The sequence below is a fragment of the Mobula birostris genome, chromosome 29 (genome assembly GCF_030028105.1).
Source record: "Mobula birostris isolate sMobBir1 chromosome 29, sMobBir1.hap1, whole genome shotgun sequence".
NCBI lineage: Eukaryota > Metazoa > Chordata > Chondrichthyes > Myliobatiformes > Myliobatidae > Mobula > Mobula birostris.
In genome coordinates, this window is record NC_092398.1 from 13,422,129 (window position 1) to 13,447,425 (window position 25,297).

The following is a 25,297-nucleotide window of genomic DNA, read 5'->3' on the forward strand; positions in this document are numbered from 1 at the left end:
GGAGATGGACATGAAAGCACAGAGGAACATCTGGAGAAATTTCTGAAATGCCAGTTCGCTGCTGTCGTTACTGTGTGGTCGGGAATCTTTCGGAGGGTAGGCCTCAAAATTCCCAGCCTTGCCTGCTCTTGTCGACCGAGAAGGAGGTCGAATCGTTCGGACAGAGTTGGTGCTCAGTACTCGGTGTCGGAGAGCTGATCAGAGCTCGAAGTTTTCGGATGACTCAGAGTCGGATTGTGGTCGGCATGGCAGGGAGAGTTTTTTTCTTCCTTCTCCCGTCTGCGTGAGATGTGGGACATTTGAGAAACTTTGAACTTTACTGTGCTCATGGACTTCTTCATCAAGTTATGGTATTGTGCACTGCTGTAGCTATATGTTATAATTACGTGGTTTTGTCAGTTTTTTCAGTCTTGCTCTGTCCTGTGTTTTGTGATATCACACCGGAGGAAATATTGTATCATTTCTTAATGCATGCATTACTAAATGACAATAAAAGAGGACTGCGTGTCTTCATAATCTAAACTGCCCTTGTGTAGGGAAAATTAGAGAGTTGGTGGGAATTGGGCGGGGGCAGTAAAATGTGACTAATATAAAGTGGGGCTCAATGGTTGGCAGAGAAAGTGTGGGCCGAAGGGCCAGTTTCTGTGCAGTACTGACTCTCCGACTTACAGACACACTTCTGAAATGTCTTAGAAAGCCACTCAGGGGAGCAAGGCTGTAAATGCAGGTTTGCTAGCAATATTCAAAACCTCGGAATAAATGTATTAAAAATGTGCTGAATGTGTAAACTGTTAATTGATATGAAGTTCAGAAGTGGAGCAATATGTAGCCAAAAATTTATCGTAGCATTGTGACCAAGGGAAATTTCCCTTTCATAAACGTTCAGTGTTAAGGAACCCAGTTGGTGTTGCTAAGGAAATGGCCAATGCTGCTTAAAGCTCAGTTGAGTTGCTGCAATAAGATCATTCCTCTGAAATCTAATATAGATGCTTTGCCTCCATATGACCAAACCTCTAAAATTTCACAGCGTGGGAGCAACACACAACTTCGAAGTTTAAAATAAAATAATTCTCAAGACTGGAAGGAAACCATCATGAGTAGAATTTGAGCCAATCCTATTAATACCAGATCACAAACCTACTTCACACACAGAAGATTTACCTCCGTTTAATCTGCCAAATCCTTCGTGTCTTCGTGTAATCTGTGTGAAAACTAACTGAATGCAGTATGGGCAGCCTCCAACCTGCCGGTATGAACATTGATTTCTCTAACTTCTGGTAATCTCTATCCCCTCACTCCTTCTCGAGGGCTCTGAAAGAGGGGAGGCTTAGCTTGATCTTAGAGTCGGTTAAAAGGGCTAGGCTGAGCAGACTCGATGGGCTGAATAGCTAAATCTCCTCTGTCTGACCATGCTGTAATATTCTGCATTCTACGTTCTAGTTCTCTCCTGCACTCACCTTCATGGTTTTGTGAACTTTTTCCCAACTGGAGCCAAAACTGGTATAATATTATGAGGGCAACACTCACAACACGCTGGAGGAACTCAGCAGGTCGGGCAGCATCTGTGGAAACGATGAGTCGACGTTTCGGGCCGGAACACTTCGTCAGGACCGTAGGGCGAAGGGGCAGAGGCCCTATAAAGAAGGTGGGGGGAGGGTGGGAAGGAGAAGGCTGGTAGGTTCGAGGTGAAAAACCAGTAATTTGAAAGACAAAGGGGTGGGGGAGGGGAAGCAGGGAGGCGATAGGCAGGAAAAGTGAAGAAGGAATACGGGAAAACACAATGGATAGTAGGAGGAGGCGGAACTATGAGGAAGGTGATAGGCAGCTGGGGGAGGGGGCAGAGTGACATACGGATAGAGGAAGGAAGGGGGAGGGAACTACTGGAAGTTGGAGAATTCTATGTTCATACCAAGGAGCTGGAGACTTATTATGAGGGCTTTGATTTGTTTGAGTTTACCATTGCTTTGTTTAATTTATTCCTTTCTATTTCAACTTGTAAAGCCAGGTTCTCATACACCTTAAGGAACCAAGGGGGATGAGCTAAATATAGCACCCGAGGGTGACTTCGTCCAGCTCATCAGCGAAACAGCTTAATTTCTTCTCTCCGGTGTCTTTTCTTTCCTTTCCAAGGTGGCTGGGGCCCTGTGGGAGTCCAACATCTACGGCTGCACTAAAACCGCAGTTCTTCACAGCCGAAGCTTCTCGCTCTCAGAGCTCGCCGGGCAGCCCGGCATTTTCGATATCTCCAGGAGAAGCCACAGAGGCCGCTGCCCTCAGGGCTCGGCCCTGCAGACGACGCAATTCCTCGCCGGTGTCGCGGACTGGAGCCTCGCAGGAGATTGGAACATTGAGGCGGCGGTGAACACTGCTGTTAAAATAAGCAGCGCTGCGCATTGTAACACTGAAACAGTGAGCAGTGGGTTTCCCCTCGCACCACGGCAGGAGTGATATCTCTCTCTCCCTCGTTAGTGAGAGAAAAAACCTGTCTGAGATGTAGAAGTGTTGGGATGGGCAGTAGTTTTTTTTGATAAACTCTGGATCATGGCCTCTGAGGGCATTACTATTGCTTGTATGGGGGACGATGGGGGCTGATGCTTTTCCAAGTGGGGGGGGAGGGTGGGATGAAGGGTCTCGACCCGAAACGTCAACTGTTCTCTTCTCCATAAACGCTGCCTGACCTGCTGAGTTTCTCCAGCACTTTGAGTGTGTTGCTTGGATTTCTAGCAACGGCAGATTTTCATAAAAGTTGTTGGTGAACGCAGCAGGCCAGGCAGCATCTCTAGGAAGAGGTCCTGACGAAGGGTTTCAGCCTGAAACGTCGACTGTACCTCTTCCTAGAGATGCTGCCTGGCCTGCTGCCTTCACCAGCAACTTTTATGTGTGTTGCTTGAAATTCCAGCATCTGCAGATTTTCTCATGTAACTGTAGATTTTCTCTTGTTTGAGGGTGGGAGGGTTGATGCTTTTGCTGGGAGGGGGCTTTGGGTTTCTAACATTTTCTATCATTCACTCTTTGGATTTTTTTCTCTCTGTTTCATGGATGTCTGTGAAGAGTAAGAATTTCAGGTTGCAAACTGTATACATTCTCTGACATTAAGAACCATTGAACCTTCTTTTTAGAGATGTTTTGCTAATTTCCGCTGAATTAGTATGAAAAAAGACACAACCACATCTAAAAGGCAGTTCAGTTGTTTTATTTATTTTATAAATGGGCACAGCACAGATATATATTATAAAAAAAGGCAAAATCTTTTATTTTTAAAATGCTTTCTCATGGCCAGCAACTTGAAATAAAAGAGTTAACAAATTGGAAAGACACACTTCTAGAAGTTCAAGAATGCTAAGAGTCTACAAGGATTATATACAAGACAACCATGATCCATTTATGATATACTTCCTATTAAAAATATTTACATGCTTCTTCAAAAGGTGGAATCTAATAGCGCACACAATACAATTGTACAAATAATCAGAAGCTGATGTTCCAATCCCCGTTTGGTTCCCATATGCTGTGTGGGGAACGTTGTTATACAGACGTCATTTAATTCACACAATAATGCATTAAAATTTGTACAGTTTTTTTTAAACTATTTACATAATTTGTCAGAGGGCAAGGTTCAAAGTGTGCAACTTTTCCTCAGATTACACCTACCACTTGTTAAATATTTGTCGACAAGATCATGAATCCTCCAAACACGGCTTTGAGTATTTTCAGTTTCGATTGTTGGATACAGATCTCGTTATTCACTGATCTGCCCCCCTCCAACACCCCCCCCTTCCACCACCTTCTCAGGAGGCCCACTCTTTCTTTTACCGTGGGTAGGAGCAGGTCCTGCAGGGCGCCAGTCTATTTTTGCAGATTGATTATTCTTGTCGAGTGCCACTGAGGTAGCCGTGACAACCATGTAATATAAACAAGACAGTAACTGTATCCAATGGGGAAACCTCTACAGCTCCCAGCTCCCTTAATGACTACGGCAGATTTCTTGCACAAAACTGAATCCTAATGAAAGGCATACACTTATCTGCTCTTGATTGGCAAGTTCTCATCACTTTAATACTGTCATCCAGCTTAATGGGATTTTATTTTTTCGCGGTCAATGGTATGAAGCAGAAAAATACAAATTAAATGCGTCTGGTTTGTCTTCTTTCTCTCTCTCACCTCCTACACTCACAGTTGGGCACTTGCCATCAAGCCACAATCTCCAGGCCTCGTTATAACTTTCAAATTTTGCCCACTCACATTGTCCAATGGTTGTGAACTCATAGAAGGTAGGTTTGGATCATCCCTACTCCTGCCCCCATACATCGAACGTCAACTCAGACCACGAGAGGCCTGCGTCGGGCATTTTCATGCCTTACAAGGCGCAGATTGGAAGCCTGTGTGGGGCGCCACTCCTCGCACATGTGTGGTTAAGTGCCTTGCTCAAGGACACAAACACGCTGCCACAGCTGAGGTTCAAACTAGCGACCTTCAAGTTACTAGACGAACACCTTAACCACTTGGCCACGTGCCCCCATAATGTGACTTCAAAAACAGAAGAAAGGGACCGGTTGGGTAGGCTAGGACTTTATTATTTGGAGCATAGAAAACTGAGGGGTGACCTTACAGTGGTATATAAAATCATGAGGGTTACAGATAAAATGAAGCGAAGAGGAACTAAAAACTGGAGGGTATAAGAATAGAGTGTGAGATGAAAGAGATAAAGGGGGCTTGAAGGGCAACATTCATGCAGAAGGGGGTGCATATAAGGAATGAGCTGCCAGAGGCAGGTACAATAACAAAATGTAAAAGATATTTGGGTAAGTACATGGACAGGAAATGTTTAGACACATATGGGCTGAAATAAGGCAAATGGGACTAGCTTGCTGGGCACCGTGGTCAGCATGGGTGAGTTGGGCCAAATGGCCTGTTTCCATTCTATGATTCTATAATGCCCCATCTAAGTGCTGAGCAAACAGAATAAGCAAGAGAGCCTGCAGGAGTAAATGACTAACGGTGGTAGAAGGGCTGGGAACATGAGTCCTCAATCTCATTGAGATGCAGAGCAATAAAAACTCTGCAGTGAATTACCTTGAGATGTGACAAGCAGAAATTATTTCACAGTAAGTATAGAGTAAAATGTTTTGTGTTACTTTCTAAGCATTTAGATACCTGAAGACTCCCTATCAACAATTTCTTGCATGCCAGACAAAAGTTTTCTTCATCTTTACTTGTGGAGTTCGAAACACGGTCACGACCAATGCTATTCTGATGACAATGTTTTGAAATTTGAAATTCAAAAGGCAGTAAATTGTAGCTACAGTGGAAACAGGCACAGATGTTTTCATTTTGCTCTTTTTCCTCAGAGCAAATTTCACTTAATAGAACTGAATTTTATCGGACAGATTTACGGACAGAGGTTGAGCAGCTTCAGACTTTTTTCACTAGAACACAGAAGAATGACGGGTGATCTTGCAGGAGTGTATAAATTTATGAAGGGCACTTAGAAGATCGTGTGAATACGCAGACTTTTTCCAGGTTGGGGAGTCAAGAACCAGAGGGCATCGGTTTAAGGTGAGAGGAAAGAGATTTAATTGGAACTTGAAGGGCAACTTCTTTGCCTAGAGGGTGGTCAGCACATGGAAAGAGCTGCCAGAGGACGTGGTTGAAGCAGGCACATTAACAACATGAAAAGGGTACTTGGGCAGGTACATGGGTAGGGAAGGTTTAGTCCAGGGGTCTCCAACATTCTTTTATGTCATAGTGATCCATGGTCCTAACGCGACTAGCTTAGATATGGATCTTGGCCAAGATGGACCAGTTGGACTATAGGGTCTTGTTCTTACACAGTATGACTTGTGATCATGACTCTAACTTGACACTGAGATGCTTCCCCTCTCGTCCTCTGTTTGCAGATAGTCCCAAGGCAACATATAGCTCGTGAGAGGATATTGAAGCTTTGCAACTAATTTAGAAAATTATTATGCAGGAGCAGGATGAAATAGGATACTATAGATTCCTCACACTCTGTCCCCATATCATTTTTGGAGCCATTGGCTCAGGCTTTGGTGAAACAGTGACTCCTGCAGCTACCCAACAAATTCTGGTTGAATTGATCTTCTGAAGCAAAACTGATCAAACTTCAATAATTGAAGATGTTGAAGGACTTGACTTCCTATTCCTCACGTTCAGTATCAACTGGCTGGCGTATTGTTAGTGTCTCAGCCCAGCAAGCTCTCTTTCAACTCTGTGAAGGTCATAGTGAGATCTTCCAAATCCAATCTGTTCTTGATAAGTTGTTCAAGATTATCAAAGTAAAGGGTGTTGAGGCTGGCAGTCTGGTGTCATGAGCCAGGGCTCGGCTTTACTCAGTCTCCCAACATGAAAGGGCCCAGACTACGGAAACACGTCCATGCCTTCACAAAAACCTTCATGCAAGAGATCAAGTGATCAGGTAGAAGGTACAGGAGCCTCAGGACTCGCAATACCTGGTTCAAGAACATCCTCAACCACCACTATTTTTAACAAAGTGATTTTTGCACTCACTTGCCCATCCATTGAGATGATGATGATGATGCCCAACCAGTGATCTCACTTTAAGGACTCTTTTCTCGTTACTTATTTACTATTAATTTATGTTTACATTTGCACAGTCTGTTGTCTTCCACACTCTGATTGATCTTTCATTGATCCTGTTATAGTTACTATTCTACAGATTTGCTCAGTATGCCCCCAGGAAAATGGATCTCAGGGTTGTATACGGTGACATACATGTACTTTGACAATAAAACTTACTTTGAAGGTCTCCAGTTGGTAGATGCCCACACTCATTAAATCTTGTTAGAAGCTGAAACAGAATTAAGCTAACAGGATGCTTTAGATGTTCGAACTAACATTCAAGTTTAGAAATATGTACTAAGAGAGAAAACCAATATAGAATTTAGATATTGTTGTTGGTAAACCATTATCTATTTTTAGCTCTGCAAAAAAAATGCCCATAATAAGAGATTTAATTTGTAAAGAGAGAGGAAGAGATTCCAACCTTCCAATACATTGTGTTTGGATTAATTTAGTCAGGTTAATCCATTACATCCAGAAGCCATCAGTCGAAGAAAGATGGGCTAACGAGAAAGGAAGCCTTTATCGCTAATTGAAACAAGAACGAGGTCTTCAACCGTCTCACAGGCTCCATGAGATGGTCTTGAATACAAAGCTACAAAAAAAGCTCTCTCATAAATCACCTTTCACAGCCTTGGGACATTTGCTTGTAAATCATTTGATAATAAAGAGATTTTTGAATTTTTAATGTTGCAAACACAGCTGCCAATGTACAAACACTGTTTCCACAATCAGTAACATATTAAAGAACAAATCATTGCTGAGAAATCCATCAGTAATGGTCTTACCAATAACACATTATAGTCAATCTCCAAAATCGACTTCAGTATTAATGAGGTTCAGGGGCAGAGTACGAACGGCGGTTTTTAGCTCATGGGTGGATTACTGAAACCTGCTAGGATAATATTTCAGGCAAAACCCATTTTAGTGACATTAACTGAAGTGTAAGTAAGTATTGACCGAAAGAAACCTAACCATCACGCAGAATGCCAGTGGAACTCAACAGGTCAAGTAGCATCTGTGGATGCAAATGGAGAGTCAGCATTTTGGGTTGAGACGCTTCACCAGGACTGACAGGATAAACTCTTTTGCTTTTTCTGAAACAGTAACAGTGCACTGTCGATGTCTTCCTGCACGGTGATAAAATATTTACAAGTAAATTGCCAAGATCGGAGAATAGCCCCACCATCAACTACCGGAGCGGCACATTTTCCGAATTATTTCCAGTAACTTTGGATGTCTTATGTCAAGTTGGTTCCAACTCACAATAACAGGACGGCACCCTGACATGCACACACACCCTGTTCACCTCAGAAGGCTTTTGACAAGGCTGCTGAACAAGCTATGAACTCATGGTATTCCAGCATGGATAAAGCATTGGCGGATTGACAGGGAGCAAAGAGTAGGAATAAAGGGAGCGCTTTCTGGTTGGCTGTCAGTGACTAGTGGTGTTCCACACGGGCCTGTGTTGAGACTGATCTTTTTATTACGTTATATGTCAGTGATCTGGATGGTGGAATCGATGGCTTTGTTGCAAAGTGTGCAGACGATACGAAGATCGGTGGAGGGATGGGTAGCTTTGAGAAAGTAGAGAGGCTACAGAAGGTCTTCGACAGATTAGGAGAATGGGCAAAGAAGTGGTAGACAGAGTACAATGTCAGGAAGTGTATCGAAGTGATGGGCCTTTCGAGAGACTTTGAGACTTTTTTTACTGTGCCCATGGTCTGCTCTTTATCAAATTACGGTATTGCTTTGCACTGTTGTAACTATATGTTATAATTATGTGGTTTTTGTCAGTTTTTCAGTCGGTTTGTCATGTGTTTCTGTGATATCATTCTGGAGAAACATTGTATCATTTCTTAGTGCATGCATTATTAAATGACAATAAAAGAGGACTGAGTGTCCTCATAATCTAATCTAATCTAATGCACTTTTGTAGAAGAAATTAAAGGGTTTGTTATCTTCTAAACGGAGAGAAAATACAGAAAACAAAGGGACTTGGGAGTCCTTGCAGCACACACAAAACGCTGGAGGAGCTCAGCAGGCCAGGCAGCATCTATGGAAAGGAGTAAACAGTCGACGTTTCAGGCAGAGACCCTTCACCAGGACTGGTGCAGGATTCCCTAAAGGTTAATTTGCAGCTTGAGTCTGAATGTTAGCATTCATTTCGAGAGGACTAAAATATAAAAGCAAGGATGCAATTTTGAGATTTTATAAATCACTGGTGAGGCCTCACTTCGGGAGTATTGTGAGCAGCTTTGGGCCCCTGCTAGTCACTGTTTCAGAGAGAATATTTCTCCAGGAGATAGATGAATGAGCAGAGATCTTATAGAGGTTTGCAAAATTGTGAGGGGTAGGGACAAGGTGAGCGGATGCATTCTTTGCCCCTTCAGGTTGAGTGAGACTAGAACCAGAGGTCATACGTTTCGGGTGAAGGGGGAAATATTTAAGGGAAATCTGAAAAGGGGACTACTGTACTCTGAGGGAGGTGTGGGGGTGAAGCGAACTGACAGAAGTTACAGAGGTAACATTTATGCAAAGTTGGGACAGGTACGTGGGTGGGAGGGGTCTGGGTGCAGCTGGGTGGGGGTCTATGCTAGACTGTCATGGACCAGATGGGTTATAGGGTCTGTTTCTGTGCTGTAGTGCTCTGTGGCTCGATGTCATAGTGGGCCTGGATTAATACCCTTGTTCAACCTGTATTCTGTTTGAATTTACAGCCGTCCATCATGCGCTAATATGGCTGCTGTCTAGTATTATGAGCAATGGCAATTCCAGGACGATATCTTGCAGGTTAACAGCATGATTAATAGGCTGGCTGCCACACTAAGCTGCTACAAATCACCGAGGAGATTTATTTCCGCTGGGGCTGCTGCAATTGGATCAGGAAGGCAACGGAAGTGATCTAATGTAACACTTCCTCTTAAACTCCCCAGCACAGAACAGCCAGGATAAGGTTATTCTTTATCTTTGCTGTCCACTTAATCAAATCAGTCTTGACAGGTTGGCCTGACTGAGCTGATGATAAGTACCATCAGTTTAATTCCTCCTGTAAGTGCAAAGCTTCACAAGAAACAACAGCCCTCTCTTTAATTGAAAGACTTCTCCAAAATATCTGTGGGTTTTCTTCTCAAATTCAACAAAACATTCAAGAGAGAAAACTAACGAATGATTGCCAAGATTGGAACTTAATAACAAGATTATATGGCCCTGTGCGTCGTGGGTAAAAGCTCTCCCAGCCATTGAGCACATCTAGGAAAGCAGCATCCATCATCAGAGATCCTCACTGCTTGGGCCATGCTCTCGTCTCGCTGCTGCCATCAGGTAGAAGGTACAGGAGCCTCAGGACTCGCACCAGCAGGTTCAAGAACAGTTACCACCCCTCAACCATCAGGCTCCTGCATAAAAGGGGCTAACTTCACTCATCTATTGAGATGTTCCCTCAACCAATGATCTCACTTTAAGGACTCTTTATCTTGTTATTTCATGCTCTTGGTAATTATTACTATTTGTATTTGCACAGTTTGTTGTCTTCTGCACTCTAGTTGATCTTTCATTGATCCTGTTATAGTTACTATTCTATACATTTACTGAGTACGCCCGCAGGAAAATTAATCTCACGGTTGTATGTGGTGACATAAACACACACAGAAAACAAAACTTACTTTGAACTCTGAAAATGGCAAAACGTCCCAAAGCCTTCTTAGGAATATTATCAAACTGATGCACGGCCAAGTTTGGAGAGGTGGGGCAGATGGCAAGCAGGGAGGCATTTTCAAGGATCAATATAAAGTAAGAAAGAGGTAAGAAGGCAGTGAGGTCAATACAAAAGAATTAAAAAATTCGGGACCTTGACGGCGCATGCATGAGGTATATTGGAGTAGAGAGTCCTTCCAATAAGTTGAAAACAAGTATGAGCATTTTGAACTTGAGACACTGGCAGATTGAGAGAAAATGAAGGTTAATACATGGCGAACGGAATTTTCTGCAGGTTAGCTTACGCGAGCCATATTTTGGTTGACCGAGTTTATGAAGGGTAGAAACAGGGAAACCTATCAGAAGTTCAAATTGTCAAGTCTTAGGTACCAAAGTCTCGTCTTTATCGGCAGTAGATTAAGCAAGGTCAGGCTTTGGCTACTTAATGGTTAAGTACCTTAACTAATATTCTAAAATTAAAAACCGTAATGTTCTTCAATATAAGGAATGATCTCGTACTAAATAGCCATCTGTTTATCTAAGTTGTTGGGTGAAGTTATCAGTACTGGTCTGAACCTAACCCAATCACAGAGACCCATACTGCTAACTTCCCATCGTATCCCATCTGTTTATATGCTGGATAAATTGCGATATAAAATCAGGCTGCAAGTTACATCCTCCATTCTCCAAGGATGGGGTTGCCTGATAAGGGTGGGACATAAAGCCCGAAATGGATCTGTTGGACCAAACATAAAGACTGACATGGATCTGTAGGGCCAAACGTAAAGACCGACATGGATCAGTACGGCCAAGCATAAAGACCAACATGGATCTTCACCTTGATGCTGAATTTAATTAAATTGTAATTCTGATGAATCAGTTAATAATTTTAATCTGACCTGAACTGATCAGGCTCATTTAAAGCCTCATAAAGGACATGTACACACTGGACAATATTAGGTACACCTGCTTGTTAATGCAAATAGTTAATCGGCCAATCATGTGGCAGCAACTCAATGCATAAGAGCATGCAGACATGGTCAAGAGGTTCAGTTGTTGTTCAGACCAAACATCAAAATGTGGGAAGAAATGTGATCTGAGTGTCTTTGACTGTGGAATGATTGGGTTGCTTTGAGTAGCTCAGAAACTGATGGTCTCCTGGGATTTTCATGCACAGCAGCCTTTAGAGTTTACAGAGAATGGTGCAAAAATTAAAAAAAAACTTCCAGTGAGTATCAGCCCAATGGGCAAAAACACCTTGTTGATGAAAGAGGTCAGAGGAGAATGGCCAGACTGGTTCAAGCTGACAGAAAGGTGACAGTAACTCAAATGACCACACATTACAACAGTGGTGTGCAGAAGAGCAGCTCTGAACGCAGAACACGTTGATCCTTGAAGCAGATGGGCCACAGCAGCAGGACACCAGGAACGTACAGCCCCTGGCAGCTTTATTAGCTGCGGGAGGTACTGAATTAAAGTAGCCACTGAGTGCATATAATATTCATAAAGAATGTAACTTTTCTCCCCAATATTACTCCACTTACATTTCAGTCGCTCTCTCAGCAGGCTTGGAGGTATATCTTTAAATGAGTAAATTTTGAAGGAATATATTTTGAGTCTAAAGTCATGCGGTGACATCGACATGTCACTAGGGCAGAAACTGAACAGACTGCAGCAATAAAAACTTGCGGAGCGCTTACATAAAAGCCTACTTATGGGCTCTAAAATAATAATTATTATAGAGGGCAAAATGTAAAATTCATCTACCTTCCTACGTCAAGCCTCAGGAACAGCTCCTAGGAGGAACACTCAAGATAATTTAGGTTAACAGCCTTTATTCTGCATTTCACTTTCTCAATTAAATACGAGGTCTTTATTGCGGGCCCTTGTGGCTAATCACATTGAGAGCGTAGTCTTCAGGTGACAAAGGGTTTTGAGAGGAGTGTGTAATTAGACCTGTGAGTACAGAATTAATTCTGTTCCATTTTATATTCATAGATTCTGTCTTCTTTCCCCTTCCTTTATCATTATGAATTCCAAAGACCACCTTCATGATGAAAGCTGCCAACTTAACCAATGTTATTCTAATTACATATTATGACCATAAGACATAGGAGAAAAATTAGGCCATTCACCCCCATTGACTCTGCTCTGCCATTCATCCATAACTGATTTATAATCCCTCTCAACCCCATTCTGCTGCTTTCTCCCCGTAACCCTTGACACCCTGACCAATCAAGAAGGGAACACAAACTAATCCACACAGAGGGATCAGAAGTGGAGAGAGTGAGCAATTTCAAGTTCTGGGGTGTCAAGATCTCTGAGGATCTAACCTGGTCCCAACCTATCGATGCAGCTACAAAGAAGGCAAGACAGTGACTTTATTTCAATAGGAGTTTGAGGAGATTTAATTTGTCAACTAAAACACTCGAAACTGCAAATCCACCATGGAGAGCGTTCTGACTGGCTGCATCACTGTCTGGTGAGGGGTGGGGGGGGAGTTATTGCACAAAATCAAACTAAGTCGCAGAAACTTGTAAAATTGGTCAGCTCCATCTTGGATACCATCCAAGACCATCTTCAAGGAGCCATGACTTGGAAGGCGGCATCCATCACTAAGGACCCCAGCCTGGTACTATCAGGTAGGAGGTGCAGAAGCCTGAAGGCACACACGCAGCGATTCAGGAACAGCTTCTTCCCCGCCGCCAATTTCACTTTAAATTTACCCAACAATTTGGCATCCACAGTTATCCGTGAAAATAAATTCCACATATTCTCCACACTCTGGCTAAAGAAATCCTTCCTTATCTCTCCTCTAAAGGGATGTCCTTGTACGTGCCTGAGCCCTCTGGTCCTAGACTCCCTCACTTTTGGAAACATTCTCTCCACATCTACTCTATCTAGGCCTTTCAATATTCGATAGGTTTCAGTGAGATGTTCCCCTCCCCACCCCACACCGCACTTCTAAATTACAGCAAATTACATCACCATAGGCTCCTCATACATTAACCCTTCTATTCCTGGATCATTCTCGTGAACCTCCTCTGGACCCTCTCTAACCCCCGCACTTTTTCTCTTAGGTAAGGGGCCTAAATCTGCTCACAGTACCTATCGACCAATGCCTATTCCCAGGAGTGATGGCGCCAGGGAGCTTTCAACGGTAGGAACATGAAGACTATTTTTTCTTGCTTCTCTGTGGGAATGTGGACATCACTGGTCATGAGGAGAAGATGGTGGCGCGACGCAGTGCGCGCGGCCTCTCCGGTGAATGATATCTATTATCTGTCAAGTAGGGAACTGTGCACAATCCTGATTTGATGGAGACGGACGTGAGAGTACGGAGGAACATCTGGAAAACTTCTGAAGTGCCCGCTTCGCTGCCACTGCTACTGTGTGGTAACCGGAATCTCCGGAGCAGAAGGCCCCGAAATCCTCAGCTTTGCTTGTTTCAGCAGCCGGGGCGAGGTCGAAGGCGCTTGGCAGAGGATGGCGCTCGGGAGGCTGTATCGGAGGGGCTGGTCAGAGGCTCAAGGTTTTCGGACGGACAGACTCAGTGTCGGCTGTGGTCGGCTGCTTCTAAGGCATCGGCAAGTCGATGGTGCCTGGAGGTTTATGGCAGGGAGTTTCTCCCTTTTGCTGCCTGCTATTGGGGACTCAGGAGTCGATCGACTCGGGACTTTGAGACTTTTTTTTACTGTGCCCATGGTTTGTTCTTCATCAAATTATGGTATTGCTTTGCACTGCTGTAACTATATGTTATAATTATGTGGTTCTGTCAGTGTTAGTCTTTGGTTTGTCCTGTTTTCTGTGATATCACTCTGGAGAAACATTGTATCATTTCTTAATGCATGTATGCATTTCTAAATGACAATCAAAGAGGACTGAGTGTTCTCATAACCTAATGTGACTATTTACTGCCCCAATTATTGTGGAACTGGGGTTGGGAGGGGGGCAGTTGAAACCAAGCTTGTTAATCAGTCTGGAGTTACACACATTAAAGTTGCTGGTGAACGCAGCAGGCCAGGCAGCATCTCTAGGAAGAGGTACAGTCGACATTTCGGGCCGAGACCCTTCGTCAGGACTAACTGAAGGAAGAGCTAGTAAGAGATTTGAAAGTGGGGGGGGGGGGAGATCCGAAATGATAGGAGAAGACAGGAGGGGGAGGGATGGAGCCAAGAGCTGGACAGGTGATTGGCAAAAGGGATATGAGAGGATCATGGGCCAGGAGGTCCGGGCAGAATGAAAAGTGGTGGTGGGGGTGGGGGAAACCCAGAGGATGGGCAAAGGGTATTGTGAGAGGGACAGAGGGAGAAAAAGGAGAGAGAGAGAAAGAATGTGTGTATATAAATAAATAAATAACGGATGGGGTACGAGGGGGAGGTGGGGAGTTATATATGGGCCAGACCAAGAAAGGACAGCAGAATTCCTTTCCTGAAAGACTTTTATGACTAGCTGGCAGTTTCAAATTACTGGCTTTTGACTCTTAATTAAGCAAATTGCATATTTAAGTATGGGGATGGACATTGACAACACATGGCTAATAATTTGGAAATATGGCAGGAATTCTAATTCTCAGCTAACAGTGATTAAAGTCAGCCGATCGTCTGCTTTAGGGGTAAAGTGAAATAGAGAAGACTGCAACTTCTCCCAGTAGGGACCAGGGTAATTTTTTTGAGAGAAAGTGCAATAAGTCTCCTGTTTCTTGTACCTTGGGGATGCAGCCTCTCCATCGTGTTCCCACTATTAATGAGCTCAGTAGCTCAATCCACATAATTTCGCCCAAAGCGTTCCTTCTGGGGACTGTACCTAAAGAGAAGGCGGTGTTGGAAATGCATCACGTCCATTCTTCATCAATGGAATACACTGAAGTAAAGAAGGAAAACCTGACCATTGTATCGTGAAGAGCATGATGCGACCTTTGATCAGCAATGGAAAGAGCAAAGCCACAGCGATGTGCGTCTGAAATCTGAAACCAGAAGTCTTTCTCCAAAGTATTGAACTCGCTTTGCCCCTTCCAGAAATTGGCAGACCATCCAAAAGTTAATTTTGTTTCACTTTCCCAGCACTGAAATATTTAATTTCTCTTCCTGGACACATGCCTGGGATAATCGGCTGGTTTCCAAATGTAATATTTATCACTGACAGTCTGCAATCTTTAAACGCCCAAAGTGTGGATGATTTTTTGGGCAATGTACCCGCTCAACTGAGTGTACCCGGAACAAAATGAATTATATAGGAACACAAACAGGGGAAAACCTGTAGATACTGGCAGTACAAGCAACACACACAGAATACTGGAGGAACTCAGCAGGTCAGGCAGCAGCTATGGAAAAGAGAAAACAGTCAATCGTTTTGTGCCGAGGCCCTCCCTTTCCAGTCCTGAAGTAGAGTCTTCAACCAAAAGGATTGACTGTTTACTCTTTTCCATAGATGCTGCCTGACCTGTTGAGTTCCCCCAGAATTCTGTGTGTGTTACTTCTTGTATGGGAAATCGGCCAAACATATTCTCCAACTGGAAGAATCTCTGTGAGCTTTGCCCTGTCACCTCCATCAGTTAATGTAATTGACAAATATCAACAGATTATTACAAGGCTGACCCAGAGAGTTTCATTACATTCTCCTGGTTATCACTTCCATGGATGTATAAACATTTTTTTAGTGATGTTTACCAATTAAGTTACTTTCTGCCTGGTTGCTCACCCTATTCCCCAGGCAGGCTCTCTGGCACATTAGTCAACAGAGCCAGGCACTGTCCTGCTAGACAGATGTGGGCACGATTATTAAATAGTCCCAAAACCAGGTGTAGAGCCTGCAGAGTAATAGCATCAAAACAGCTACTACAGCAGCTGTAAACAAGATACTGAGCGAGGGAGAGGCGCACCGAATGATACTGCTGTCTGACTTGGTCGCCGCGGAGGGTGAACTGGAGGGAAAAGAATGAGGGAGGGCGGGCATGGGTGGGTGGTGCGGAGTTTGTGTGTGAGAAAGAGAGAGAAATGAGGAAGAAAGGACATTAAAAATTAAGAGGGAAAGTGAAAGAAAGGACAATTGAGAGAAGGGAAGGAGAGAAGGCAAAGGGGGAAGGATTCTTGCTGCTGTCAATGGGCAGGATTAGCTGGAGAAAGGCTTCGGGACGTCATGGCAAATTGCCCACCTCCGCTCACATACGACTATTCCCAGCACTCTTCTTCCCAGTGGTTCATTCAGATTTATTCCATCCAACACATCAGCGAATAGGAAATGTCCAGATCCATCAGTGATTGGGGAATGTCCGGATACATCAGTGAATGGGAAACGTCCAGACATCAGTGAATGGGGAATGTCGGACACATCAGTGATTGGGGAATGTCCGGATACATCGGTGAATGGGAAATGTCCGGATACATCAGTGAATGGGAAATGTTGGGACACATCAGTGAATGGGGAACGTTCGGACACATCAGTGAGTGGGGAATGTCGGACACATCAGTGAATGGGGAGCGTTTGGACACATCAGTGAATGGGGAATGTCGGACACATCAGTGAATGGGGAGCGTTTGGACACATCAGTGAATGGGAAACATCCGGACACATCAGTGAATGGGAAACATCCGGACACATCAGTGCATGGGAAATGTTGGGACGCATCAGTGATTGGGGAATTTCCGGACACGTCAGTGAACGGGGAATTTCTGGACACATCAGTGAATGCGAAATGTTCGGGCACATCAGTGAATGGGAAATGTCCGGACACCGCACTACAGCTGAATGCCTACTTTTAAGGGGGTAGGTTCTGTTTTCCGGTGTTGCCTATAGATCAAATCAAACCCTCCTCAATCTCCATCTGAATCACATGTAGGAACAGCTCTTTCAAAACAAATTCTTTTCTTTATTCAATTTGACACAAACATACTGCATATTCATTCAAAAATTCAGCAACATTAACTTAAGGATATGTCTTGTCCCCTTCAAACCACAGCTATTCATTGGATATTAATACTTTGTCATTAAGCATTTTCAGTAAAGTAACTCTCTATAGACATCAGGGATTGATTGTCTATCTTCACTGGGCAATCAAACAGAAATCACCTCTTTCAGCATTTTCATTCAAGAACAGAAAAGTAACATTAACACAGTACCAAGCTGTGGCTCACAAGAAGTTCTGAAAGTGGGGGTGGGTGGGGGGGGGGTGCAGAAAGTAGCCTTGGTAACAATGCAACTATTAGTTCAAATAAGGGAATGTAACATTCTGGGTGAGCAATGAGTATTAAGACCAACTTTTTTTGTTTGATATGCAAAGCTCCAGCATTTCTCAGTCGCCAAGACTACTCCCAGTGCTCTGCCCCCGTTCTATTGTGGTGCTGCAGTTGTCTAGAAGCAGTCGCTGTGCTTTGTGGTTTCTGGTCCCCCTACTACAGACACCACCCCACCCCCCCTCCCCACACCCCCGTAAGTCTTAGTTGGAACAATGACAGTAAATTCAACAACATGAGTGAAAAAGGCCAGCATTAAAACATCTCTCCAACTCGGCAGAACTTTGCTCAAGTGACATTTGGGATTATTATTCTTTTCTATGTACTTTTTTTTAAAGAGAATGATCAGTTTACAGTCCGAACAATTTGAGGCACTCTCGAATTGTTTATGCATAAAACTCCTCCTGCTTGTCGGGCTTTTGGTAAGCTATGCTCGCCTGCTTTGGCTCCTCCAACGTGTAGCTCCCCTCGTCCTTTTTCTTCATTCGGTAGATCAACAGCATGACCAGGAAGGCAGCGAAGAGGGCACCAACCACTCCCCCAACCACGACCGCTGTGCAAAAGGAAGCAGAACGTGTTAGCGACAGTGGCTGCGCGCACTGCGAGCGGCCGTTTTCAAGCTGGAGCAGTGTCACAGGTGAATGTAGATGGGTGTGTCAGTAAATTTGCAGATGGTGGAGTTGTGGATAGTGTAGATCAGCGGTCCCCAACCACCGGGCCGCAAAGCATGTGCTACCGGGCCGCGAGGAAACAATATGAGTCAGCTGCACCTTTCCTCATTCCCTGTCACGCACTGTTGAACTTGAACATAGGGTTGCCAACAGTCCCGTATTAGCCGGGACATCCCATATATTGGGCTAAATTGGTTTGTTCCATACGGGATTGCCCTTGACCTGTATTTCCCCCGCTAAGGTAGAGCGTTCCTATGAAACCTCTCGTGCCGAAATGGCGTAAAGCGAAGAAGCAATTACTATTAATTTATGTGGGGAAAATTTTTGAGCGTTCCCAGACCCAAAAAATAACACTAACATATAGTAAAAGTGGGAATGATATGATAAATACACAGCCTATATAACATAGAACTAATGTATGTACAGTGTAGACAGGAAGATTAAGCCAAATCCGATTTGCGGGGGAAAAAAAGTTGGCACGTATGCACATGCGCACACAGGTGCCCACGCAAGGCTTCATGGTCATGGTAGTCTTTTTGGGGTAAAGTGTCCTGGGATTTGACTGCTACTTTTGTCCTTTATTTGGGAGTGAGAAAGTTGGCAACCCTAACTGTAAAAGACATGTTGAGGTGAGTTTAACCCTACTTGAACAACCTCCCCCCCCACCAGTCGGCCAGTCCGCAAGAATATTGTCAATATTAAACCGGTCTGCGGTGCAAAACAGGTTGGGGACCCCTGGTGTAGAAGGCTGGCAAAGAATACGGCGCGATATACAGATGTTGCAGATGTGGGCTGAGAAATGGCAGGTGCAGTTTAACCCAGATAAATGCACCTCAGTAGGGCAAATGCAAGGAGACAGTACACTGTTAAGGGTAAGGTCCTTAACAGTGTTCCTGAGCAGAGAGATCTTGAGATTCAGGTTCATAACTCCTTGAAAGTGGCTACACAGGTCAATAGATGGTCAAGAAGGCTTATGGAATGTTTATTTTTATTAGTCGAGGCATTAAGTTCAAAACTCAAGAGGTTATGTTGCAAATTTATAGAACTCTGGTTAGGCCACATCTAGAGTACTGTGTACAGTTCTGGTCACCCCTCTAGGGGAAGGACGTTGAAGCTTTGGAGAGGGTGCTGAAGAGGTGTACTAGGATGGTGCCTGGTTTAGAGGGCATGTGCTATCATGAATCTGTGGAATTGTCTGCCACGGGAAACAGTGGAGGCCAGTTCATTGGCTATATTTAAGAGGGAGTTAGATATGGCCCTTGTGACTAAAGGGATCAGGGGGATGGAGGGAAGGCAGGTACAGGGTTCTGAGTTGGATGATCAGCCATGATCATACTGAATGGTGGTGCAGGCTCGAAGGGCCGAATGGCCTACTCCTGCACCTATTTTCTATATTTCTATGTTTCTATAAACTTGGGTCGTTTTCTCTGGAGGGCTGGAGACTGAGGAGAGATCTGACAAAGGTTTATAGAGAAGGAGAATACGTCTATGAAGGTGCTCGGTCATCCAGGTCATTGTATATCAAGCAGTAGTAAATCCAGGCAACTGAACTTGCTGTGCTGTCTGGAAGACATTTTGCTACTCATCCGAGGAGTTCCTTCAGTTCTGATCCATGGTGGGTAGTTTTCCAGCTTATAAACTCTGTGAGTTGTTTAAAGGTATTGCAATCACATGAGGGTCATTAAGAGTTATAGAGGTAATGAGAGGGTCATTAGTCTTATCTTTGCATGAATGGAGGTGTAAACTGTTGTGGAGATGGCAGGGTAGAATCTATCAACCGCTGCCTTAAATATACATAAAGACTTAGCCTCCATGGCTCCCTGTGGCAAAGAATTCCACAGATTCACTACTCCTCCTCATCTCTGTTCTAAAATGACGCCCTCTATCCTGAGTCCGCTGGTCTTCAACACCCCCAACGTGGCGGACGTCCTCTCCACATTCACTCTATCGAGGCCTCTCACCATTCGATAGGTTTCAATGAGGTCACACCTCATTCGTCTGAACTCTAGCAAATACAGGCCCAGAGCCATCAAATGCTCTGCATATGACAAGCACCCACACATATTTTTCTCACCCCTTATGGGTGGAGTATGTGTGTTTTTCCCTCAATCTCGGGTCCTCTTCCAGAGGCCTGGGAACTTGAGGGTTTGGTGCAGTATCCTTGCTGTTCCTAGTAGCGCTGTGTTCTGGACCAAGATCTCAGATGTTGTTCCTGGGATTTGTTAGAGCCACTCTCCCAGTCAAGGTGTCACAACTCCCAGTTCTCCTATCACCACCAGGATTACTCTGGCTTTAACCTTCCACATCCTTTCCATCTGCTCTTTCAATCCCTGGTATTTCTCCAGCTTCTCACATTCTTCCTTCCTGATGTTACTGCCATTCAGGATTGCCACATCTGTTACTATTGCTTTCTTCTGTTCCTTGTCCAGTATTACTGTCTGCTTGGCTGACCAGTACCTGCTTATCAGTCTGTATTTGGAAGTCCCACAGGATCTGAGCTCTGACGTTCTCCACTATCTTCTCGGGTGTTTCCCATTTGGATTTGGGAGAGTCCAATCTACACCCAGCGCAGATGTTCCTGTAACAATTCCTGCAGCTTGGTTGTGCCGTTCAGTGTCTGCTGTCCCTGCCTGCATCTTGCACCCTGCTACCACGTGCTGGATGGTTTCAGCGGATTCCTTGCACAGTCTGCATCTTGGGTCTTGTCTGGTGTGATAGACCCCTGATTCTATTGCTCTTGTGTTCAGTACCCGTCCTTGTGCAGCCATGAGCAACGCCTCTGTGCTGTCCCTCAGCCCTGCCATTTCCAGCCGTTGGTTGGACTTTCTTATGTCAGCCACCTCTGATATCTGGTGATGGTACATCTCGTGCAGTGGCTTGTCCTGCCGTGGTCTCTGGTCCTCTGACTCTGCTTCACCCACTTCCATTTCCATATCTCCTGCCTGCTGGTGGGATATTCTCCTAGCAGGTCATCCTTAGGGACCATTATCCTGACATTCTCATGGATGTTTCGCACTTCTTCCAGTAACGTGGCCTCGACACTTCCAAATCCCCGTCCTCCTTTATTCCGGCAGGTTTACAGTCACTGGATGTTGGACTTTGAGTGGAATCCTCCATGTATTAGAAACATAGAAACCTACAGCACATTACAGGCCCTTCGGCCCACAATGTTGCGCCGACCATGTAACCCTCTCTAGAAACTGCCTAGAGTTTCCCTACCGCATAGCTCACTATTTTTCTAAGCTCCATGTACCTATCTAAGAGTCTCTTAAAAGGCCCTATTGTATCCACATCTACCACCTTTGCTGGCAGTGCATTCCACATACCCACCGCTCTCTGTGTCAAAAATTTACCTCTGACACCCACTCGTACCAAGCATCTTAAAACTATGCCCCCTCGCGTTAGCCATTTCAGCCCTGGGAAAAAGCCTCTGGCTATCCACACAATCAATGCCTCTCATCATCTTATACACCTAAATTGTTAGTATTGTTAGTAGTTTCCGGGTCTTGATATCAACGGCTTCCAGTTCGTTCCTTGGCCTGCACACTACTGTGGTTGGGTATCTGATTACTGGTAGGGTGAATGTGTTGATGGCTCTGATCTTGTTCTTCCCATTCAGCTGGCTTTTTAGGACCTGCCTGGCTCTTTGGAGGCACTTGGATGTTGCAGGTGTAAGGGGTTTCTTCTTTTATGTTACTGCGTATGTTAATCAAAATGGCTTCTTTGTTAATATTTTATGTTACTGCGTATGTTAATCGAAATGGCTTCTTTGTTATGTTAAATGCTGAGAAGGTTCTCTCACTGCAGTTTGTTTGGGTTATCTTATTGATAAGAGAGCGAATGGACCAATGGGTGTCCACGTTATTCTTTTTTGGGGTGACGTGCTGTCTCATATGGCTGGGAAGCAGGGGTTTTGGCGGGGAGTGGACGACGGACGTGCTGGGAGTGCTCTGGGCGATCACTTCGGGTGGGCCCGAGCTGTGAGTCGAGGGGGTCGGAGCAGATCGCAGGGTGAAGAAGGAAGGTCCTAACCTGCAACTGTGTGCACGAAGAAATTGAACTTTGATAAGTCTGGCACCTTTTTTATCCCCGTTCCCTTTTGTATTGTACCTCTATTAATCTCATAGTCCTAGTAAGATTTATAAAGTGTAATTTGTAAAATGTACATTGTGTGCTGGCTGATGATCGATGTTTGAGGGCGAATCAGGTGGCATTGCACAGCAACCGACGCAAGAAGGAGACAAGGTTGGGCGGCAGATGGGGTTTCCCCTAGATAAATACAAGCCGATATAGCTGAGCGTTACACAGCTGTCCTGTACATCCCATTTGTGGCCTTCAGGTAACTCGACTTCTTCAGTCTTGATGAGTTTGGCTCTTTTCACGACCATCCGGCTGCACTTCTCCAGTCCAAATGACATCCTGATGTCTCTGCTGTACACCCTTGTCAGGTGTGTGTGTTTATATATATATATAATACTGATGTCCTATATGTGATTGCTATCTTCTATGTGTGGGGACTGGGCCTCGAGCTGTGGTGTCACCTGTTTACAGCTGCTGGGAGAATGGTGTAGGAGCCAGTGCACTCCACCGGGGGCAGCGTGGTGCGGTGTCCAGGCTGGAGTCGGTGCAGCTCCCCAGCGTTCACTCAGCTGAAGACAAGCTTTGTCACGGTCGTCTGCAGATCACAGCATTGTTGCATGGCTTAAGTTTGGACTCTACTACTGAGTGGCTGTGTCTTTCTACCTTATACATGCTATGAGTGCTTTGTGCTGTGTATGACTGTTGGTATTGTGTTTTGCACCTTAGCCGTGGAGTAATGGTGGCTCATTTGGCTATATTCATGTGTGACTGGATGACAATTAAACTTGAATTGAGTTAAGTAGAGTCAATAAGTGAAAGTGAAGGTCAAACGTTATGATTCTTAACAGTGTGGAGGAACAGAGGGATCTTGGAGTCCACACCTATAGACCCTCAAAGTTGCAGCACAAGTCGACAAGGTGATTTGGCCTTCATTTGTCTATGCTTGAGTTTAAGAGCTGTGAGGCAAATGGTGCAGCTCTGTAAAATTCTGGCTAGACTACACTTGAAGTGTTGGGTTCAGTTCTGGAAGAATGTGGAAGTTTCGGAGAGGGTGCAGGGGAGATCTGCCTGGATTAGAGAGCATGGTTTATGTGGTTAGATTGAGTGAACTAAGGAGCAAACGAGAATAAGAAGTGACGTGATAGAGGGCTACAAGGTGACAAGTGGCATAGATTCAGCAGCTTTCCAGATGATTGGTGGGGTAAGAAGGATGTCAGAGGGAGGCGTTTTACGCAGAGAATGGTCGGTGTGTGGAACGCACTGCCAGGGTGATGGTGGAGGCAGATACATCAGGAGCGTTGAAGAGTCTCTGAGATAACCACAAGGTTGAAGGAGAAATGGAAGACCATGTGAACGGGGAAGCAATCAGGAACACGAGGACAACCGCAGAAGCTGGAAATCCGAGCAACACACACACAAAATGCTGGAGGAACTCTGCAGGCCAGGCGGCATCTATGGAAAAGCGTACGGTTGACTTTTCGGGACGAAACCTGCCAAAATCCTGCCATGGGGTTTTGGCCCGAAATATTGACTGTTCACTCTTTTCCTAGATGCTGCCTGACCTGCTGAGTTCCTATAGCATTTTGTGTGTGTAGGTGAAAGGGAAAGGTTAGATTAGAGTCAGTAAAAAGGTCGGCAAAACATTGTGGGCAGAGGGCTTGTACTATACTGTACAGTTCTATGCTCAATATTGAAACCATGAATGTGTTTGCTCTTCAGGGCTTCAGTGTCTTCCTACACCTTACACTGTTGATCCTTTTTGTGCCTTGTGGTGTCAAGGGGGTGTCATTTTTGCCATTTCTGTAGCATCTGACTCTTTTTTTACAAGGCCGAGTCGCTAGCTCAATGCTCAACGCAGCACAGATGGAAAGCGTGCAGGGAGCCAGCCGGATTCGAATCCAGGACCACTCGCCTCGAAGACTGGTGCTGATACCACTACACCACCGGCCAGTGGAACGCCTTACATCGTATCCCAATATTTATTTTGAAATTTTCCAACTTCTACTTTATAAGAATGTGTGTGAATATATCTAACTGATAAACCGCACTCGTCATCTAAACGTAGAATTACTGGGATCAATTTCTCTCCTCTAAGAATCTCTTCAAGACCCAGTTTCCTGGATTCTTGTTACCCTGTACTTGGCAATGCAGCACTGGCCAAAGTGTCCCAAACACAGATGCTCCCGACACCAGTACAAAGCCAAAGCTGAGTGGAGATAAAAGGGTCATTACAAGTGACACACGTTGGGTGCAGGCTGCAAGGAAGATGAGTTAACCAATTCCCTTACCTACTAAAACTTCTTTCCTCTCCAATATGTTCTTCTGGGGTAATTGTGCAACCGATGATGAACTGTCAGAGTCTATTGCATTGTCTATGATATCAGGCAGGTCAATTTTCTCAGTGCCCCGGACCGTTGGCTGTGTGATAGCTGCAAACACTTCGTTATTTGCCTCGGGATTCGCCACTTCCGCTTCCTCGGTGATTTCGAAGTCTCCACTTGGAGAACCTGCCGCTGGAGCCTCGACTTCATTGTTAACGGTCACCTCTTCCACCTGCTCACTGGAACTCGCTTTCTGCGGCCACAATTCAAAAAAGAAAACAAAAGCGTTCAGTAAGAGCAACATTCACTCCCAGTTCCTTCAAATTGAAATGCAACCACCGAGGGAAAGGAGGCGTATCTTTTACTTCTTTTGAACTCTTCTCATTGATACCATCAAGGAATCAGAATCAGGTTTAATATCACTGGCATGTGTAGTGAAATTTGTTGTCTTTGAGGCAGCAGTACAATGCAATACACAATAATAGAGAAAAAAGTGAATTACAGAAATTATAGTAAATAGTTAAACTAATTAAGTCGTGCAAAAATAGAAATAAAGAAATAGTGAGGTAGTGTTCATGGTTTCAATGTCCATTCAGAAATCAGATGGCAGAGGGGAAGAAGCTGTTCCCGAATCGTTGCGTGTGTGCCTTCAGGCTTCTGTACCTCCTTCCTGATGGTAGAACGAGAACAAGGCACG

The 25,297-nt window shown here is 44.6% G+C and overlaps 1 protein-coding gene across 1 annotated transcript in view; it reads right to left on the minus strand.

Moving 5' to 3' along the window:
• Positions 1 to 17,143: 17,143 nt before the first annotated feature.
• LOC140190254 (uncharacterized) overlaps positions 17,144 to 25,297 on the minus strand; it is a 302,765-nt gene continuing 294,611 nt past the window's right edge. Inside the window, exons 4-5 of the mRNA XM_072246825.1 lie at positions 24,568 to 24,853; positions 17,144 to 18,081 (exon numbers count right to left, since the gene is read on the minus strand). Coding sequence (XP_072102926.1) covers positions 17,915 to 18,081; positions 24,568 to 24,853 — 453 coding nt within the window. The 3' untranslated portion in view covers positions 17,144 to 17,914. The remainder of the gene's footprint in view (positions 18,082 to 24,567; positions 24,854 to 25,297) is intronic.